General features: G+C 37.0%; 1 protein-coding gene across 1 annotated transcript; it reads left to right on the top strand.

The window, feature by feature from the left end:
* Positions 1–257: 257 nt before the first annotated feature.
* Positions 258–4473, top strand: FAM204A (family with sequence similarity 204, member A; the record flags this gene model as incomplete). The annotated part of the gene is made up of 5 exons (XM_009873329.1): positions 258–488; positions 1436–1526; positions 2049–2082; positions 2532–2634; positions 4384–4473. Coding segments are annotated over exons 1-5 (549 nt in total), but the record flags the coding sequence as incomplete, so codon positions are not given.
* Positions 4474–6187: the final 1714 nt, after the last annotated feature.

Raw genomic sequence — 6187 nt, 5'->3', positions numbered from 1 at the left:
GCAGCCTCAAACCTGCGTGTTTATATCCTCGGCTTCTCTCTGAGACAGTGAGTGTTAGAAGCTTTATAAAGGGCTCGGCGAAAACACCTAATGGTAGGTAGTTTTCTCAGAAGAAGATATTCCTGATGATATGTTTTGCTCTTTCTGTTCCTCTGTTCTCTAGGCTCGTTGTGGTTTTTTTCCTCAGAATGAGTGAGGTCAGGTAACTTGTGTCTTCGCAGTGACCTGGAGAGGCTTGGACTGCTTTAAAGTGGAAGATGTGGAGTGGGCTGTTACCTCCAGGACTGACTGAAAGTGATGTAGACTTAAGCTCGGATGATGGAGAGGGATCCCACAGTCCCTTTTCAAAGGAAGATGCGAAAGAAGATACTGAAAGAGAGAATGGGCCTGAAAGCAGTGCCATCAGCGAACCCGTTGTGATATCAGTGACAAGTGGAGAAGATGAATCTCAAGCATGCCCTTCTGGAATTCCGTTAAATATATGGAATGTGGGTATCATTTCAGGTGTCCAGAGCACAAATGCACCATACTCGATTGGCTCTTTTTTAATTTGAAATAACTGAATGGTGAATATTCACTATACGAATCTAAAATGAAATAAAATATGATCAGTGTGCAGCCATGGTAACGTACCTTAGATTGTTTCAAGTAAGGTGAACAGGAATTTAGGAAGTGAATGTAACTTTTTTCCTCCCCCAGCTAGTGCTGTTGTGATTGAAAGTGCAGCAGGGAGACATTTCATAAATGATACAGTTGCTTGAAGATGGGTATTTTCAGCAGTGTATGGACTCTGAGCTTCTTTGTAACTGCGTTCTGCATTAGTAAGGATTTACAGCCAAGTGTATCAGCTGCTGTACTCGGGATGCATATCTGCAAAGCAGAGGTTTGGCTTTCTGTGGGGGTTTGTTGCAGGCACTCACATTTGTAGTTGCTTATAACCTCTTGATATTTCTGTTTCATGACTGAAAAAGGAATAATGGAGTTAGTGTTATAGGGTTTTGAGTCAAAATAAGAATTGGCAAAAACTAGTTGCACTCCTCCATCCGTCAGTCCCTGTCGGTAGCCTGCTGTCCAAGGACTGTGCTGTCAGTAATACCTGGATTGTGAACTCCCAGCAAGGCAATGACAATAGCTCAGGAGTGCACAACCGGCATTAGCACATCGGGTGTCATGTCCTGTGAGAAAACCTTCGGGTTTGAATAGTTCTGAGATTCAGAGAGGGGAGAAAGTCGGGGAGAAGCGATGAAAGAACTAATTTCAGTTTGCTGCTCTCAGGGTTGGATGCTCACTGGATAAGTTTTAATGTAATAGATACAACAAGGTATTGTGGATTAACTAAGATAGTGGGTTTCTAAGCACATTATGTAATTTATTTGTTTTTTAAATGAGGAAGATCAAATTAGAAATACTGATATGCCTACTCTTAATCTTGTAGAAATTTATGGAGCTTCAGAAGAAAAATCGTGAAATGAAGACCCAAGCAACTCAGGAAAACAACAGCCGAAAAAGAAAGCGCCGCAGAAAAGGTGTTTTATATAAGTAGAAAATTTATTTTCTCAAAGTGGAAGTGGGAGTTGTTGTTGGTGGGATTTTTCGGTCGTTAGTTTTGGTTTGGGTTTTTTTTTGGGGATGGTGGGGTGACTTCTTGTTGTATTTTTTTTTAATGGGAATTGAATGCCTGAGTAGATGTATTCTAGCTTTACGTAGGATTTTGGTTTTCCAGTTGAAGGGCTAGGTTGTAAATTGCTACTTAAAGTTCAAATAATACATTTGTTCCCCCTTTAAAAGGAGGTTAATACTGATTTATAATAGCTATTTGTATTTCAGTAAAACATACTGTTGTGTATTCTAATTAAAACTTCACAGTTGTTTTAGAAGGCTCCTTGTATGAAAAGTCTTACAGCTGAGTGGTTTAAATCCACATGATCATTGGGTAGAAATCCCAGTGTGTTGATCTGTCTAAGGAAATGTGACCAGTTAGAGTTATGTGAACTTTATTGGATGCTGTAGGGTAATGCTGGATTTTATTTTCTTTTTTTTTCCCCTAGAAAAACAGAAAAAGAATGATGAAGAGACTAAGAGGTATAACCAGGTCAATGTAATTACCTGAGGTCTATTTTTAATATTGGGCAAAACTTGTAAAATGCTTGACCACACGCATGGCCAAAGCCTAGCTTTGAGCTTTACATAAAACATGTGCTGAAGTTGTTCTGTGTCTCTGTCGGGCAGGCTGAATTTGATTCCAGTGATTACTTATTGCTTGATTTAAAAAACCCACAAATTTATTATTTAAAAGAATTAAAGTGGACTTAATGTTATTTTTAACGATGTTTTGCGTGGAATTGCATCTGAGCTTGCTTTGAGGATTGTGGTGTTACAGAGGGGTGGGAATAACTAATTTCACTTCTGTTAAAAACTGTGAATGAGTGCAAAGAGCTTTTATGCCAAAAAGAATTTCTTTTAGTGTTGAAAAGAATATTGTAAGTTGTGGAAAGGGAACTGGTTTTATTAATGACTTTTTTCTTTTTTAGTAGTCAACAGTTGGCAAATGAAGACAAATGGAAAGAGCTTACACAGTACTTTGGAATCAATGATAGATTTGAATCACCTGTGGACAGCAAACCTCCACAAAAGGTGACTGTTGATAAAAAAAGCAATGTCAGCTTGTACTTGGCAGTAAAAGAACTCAGCCTTAACTGAGACAGGAATAAAACAGACAATTTGGAAGTAAGTGATCAAGTCACTTGAAGGAAGGATAATTCTGTGTATATTTTCTGAATTTTCTTTTAGATATCACATGAATTTTACTTGCATTGAATGGTTCCTGTGCTTTCATTTGAGGCAGTATCCATGCTTGTTTTCTGTATGGTTTTGTTTTCTGTTGTCATAAGACACAGAAGATTTCATGTGCATGGTTTGACTTTATTTTTCTTTTTTTCCTTAGCCATGTTTTAACTTCAAAATGTGTCAAGGAAACTCTTTAGTTGTCACCAGTGGCTATAGGAATTAGAAATCCAAACCTACTGTACAATATTACTTGATTTATAACACATTCTGCTCATAAATGTTACTGTGTAACTAGTCGTATTTGAAATAACTGGTGCAATGTGATGGGCCAGTTAAAGAACTCATTATATTCCGAGTTCCTCATAGCACTTGGTTCTGTAGCTTTTTCTAGTTCTAGTAAGGGCCTGTATAAGTTCTATGACATGAAATCTTCAGTTAGCTTCCTTTATCATAAATTCTGTATTTCCCATTTGCCTGAAGATTAATTGCTGCATGAGACATAGTTCAGTTATGAGTTCTTACTTTTGGTGGATATTTAGTTGTCATTAAACTGCTCAGGATTGATCTGGATTGAGGCCCAAAGTGTTCAAGTGCAGATACCCTCCCTTAAGTTGAGAGACTTTATTACTAGTGAAATGTCTCATTAATTTTAGAAAACACATCTAACAGAATTGGCTTTTCCTGCAACTTCTAATTGTATGCTTTTTGTTTCCCCCAACTTCCACCTGAATAACTGAAGTGCAGTATTTGCAATCATTCTTCCTCAAGAATTGTTTGCTCTTCTGCTTTATCTTTTTTTAAAAAGTGTGCATTATGAAACTGTCAAATGTGTTTGCTTTAGCATCGCTAACATTTAAACCAGTGAGGCTGCGGATTGTCTTTTGTGCTAAGTGTGATGCTTTTCCTTGGCGAAATTCTCTACCTACTCCTGTGCTACCCTTCTATATTCCTTCAGAATTTAAGTATAACTTCCAGAAAATATTTTTTATTGTTACTTTGTTTGTAAATGTTGCTGTAAAACGAGTTATGTTACATTGATGATAAAGGTACGTTCTTGTTTTTAGAGGTTAAATTCTGAAGCTTTTTTCATTGTTTTCTGTAGCACTGCTAGAATTTTTAATTTATTAGCACAGTGGAGTGGCACCATGCCAGAACTTGGTTTTTGGATGAAGATAAGATCTTAGAACTGTAACGATACAGTGGTAATTGCCATTCTTCATGTTACCTGACACATATATTGCACATTTTGTTTAGAAAGCTCCAGGGATGGAAGAGATAAGCCAGATCTTCAGATGAAATTTTATTGTGACAGGCATAAACTAGTCCGTGTAATTTTTTTAACCTACAGTATTATCCTGCACATAAGGTGGAACTAATGCAATGATTTGTGCTCAGGCAGCTTTCAGTGAATTCTTAATTACACTGTCCATTACAATACATAGACAAAGTGATTTGTGTTACGTAGAAATTACAGGTTTATGCAGTGTCTTAAAATCAAGAATTTTATGAAAGAAATATTTTTAGAAAAGTAGATGCTCCCTTGAAGTGTGTCATTTCTTGATTTGTCCTAAAACATACTTGCTTTTCTCTTTCTAGTCTGGCCTTGAACTTAGCATAGAGAAGGCTGTGGCTGAAGGTGACATTGATAAGGCAGAGGAGCTGAGTGATAGGTTGGCCCTCCGTGAGGTAAGTGAGCCGTTAACCAAACATCAGCACAAAAAGCATCGTAATTAAAATAGCGTTGAGGATTGTTTGGGGCATCTTTCCTGTTTCCTGTGCGGATTTCTGCCAGTGCCGGAGGGATTTTGCTGGTGATAGAGTAATGCTTGGGCAGCTGTAGCCATATACAGGAACTGAAAATACAGCCATGAACGATCCCAAGTAACCTTGCTTTAAAGCCTTCATGCTGACTGATTTTACTCTGTCCCAAGCTGAGAGAACCCGGGGTAGGATGTTCTCCCAGTTCCCTCTGCCTTTGGATTTTTATATGCATTCCCTCTTCAATAAGCTTGGGAGGCCCAAAGAAAGGTAGAGGTTTAGCAAATTCGGAGCAAGACAGGCCCAAATAGAGTGCAGATATACTCACACTTCTGAGTCACTGCTTTTTTTTTTTTTTTTTTTTTTTTTCCCCTGTGTATTCATGTGATCAGGAGTTGATGGCTGGGAGAATTCTGAACAAGAATTATAAAATATTTTTTTTTTCCTTGTCATAATTTTTAGTATATAAATGCGTATCTAAAAAAGATAAAAAAAAATCCAAATGAGAGATACTAAATTTGTTCAAGATGTTGTCTTATTAGTTGATGTTTCCGAGTAATTTTCTGAAGACTGTGCTTGTTGCTACAGGAAATGGAACCTTTAAATTTGTGTGTAGTGCTGAGTGAATTCTTAAACTGGTGAGGATTCTGCCAGATATCTCTGGTAATTTCTGTTGCATAGAAAAAATAGCTAAATTGGTGCATATATGGTAGGTGGTAGCAGCTGAAGTATATAATTGAAATCCATGAAGGCTATTGTGCCCACTGCTTTTTGTGAGCAGGGGAAAAAAGGCAAAGAAAGCAAACTACGATAAAAATACAGTTGGAGTAGTTTTGAAGCGAAAGAATTAAAAAATAAAGTTCTGTTTGAGTGGAGAAGCTATAATTTTTAAGTCATCTGATTTATATAATTTACACCATAAGTATTCTAGATTTATATTATAAATTATATAATTTTTGCTTTCATTCATCTACCTTGCACGCCTTGACTTCACAGACTGAATGGAAGTTTTCTGTCCACTGTATATACTAGCAACATTCAAAGATATTAGAAAATCATTAAAACAGATATATTGCCCATACTGCTCATTCTCATCCTTAAAATGTTCTGAAGAACGTTACTTAAAGCTAAGCTTTAATGTAAAATGACAGATTTAAGTGTTTAATGCAATACCATGCAGTACTGTGCTGCCTTTTAAAACAGATGCCTTTTGAAATGGGAAAGCCAGTTCTTAAGGTTCTGTAAATAAAGATGAGGTAATACTGACTGTTCCTCAGTTTCCTTACACCGTCATTAAGCTCCATTTAGTCACTCAGGGCAGTTCCTAATGACTGGACTCTGATCTGCCTTTTCACCAGCGATCATGAAACTTCAATCCATGAAGATAAGGGCTATTGACAGTGACAGGAATGTGTCCTAATGTTCCCTTTAAGTCTGACAAGCTCATTGCTGTGACACCGATCCACCAGCTTTCATGTGTACAACGTGAAAATCACTCGCTGTTCTCCTTCACAAATGTCATTATCCCATCTATCCTAAAGTGCTTAGACTATCATAATCAATAAAACATACTGAGGTTCTGGTGTGAATTGTTTGACTATAAAAACAAATTAATGTAAGAAGTTTTATGGGTTTGTAATAT

Source organism: Apaloderma vittatum, unplaced genomic scaffold (assembly GCF_000703405.1).
Source record: "Apaloderma vittatum isolate BGI_N311 unplaced genomic scaffold, ASM70340v1 scaffold6207, whole genome shotgun sequence".
In the NCBI taxonomy this organism is placed as follows: Eukaryota; Metazoa; Chordata; class Aves; order Trogoniformes; family Trogonidae; genus Apaloderma; species Apaloderma vittatum.
The sequence above is the reverse complement of the archived record's forward strand: the minus strand, read 5'-3'. Positions and strand labels throughout refer to the sequence as shown.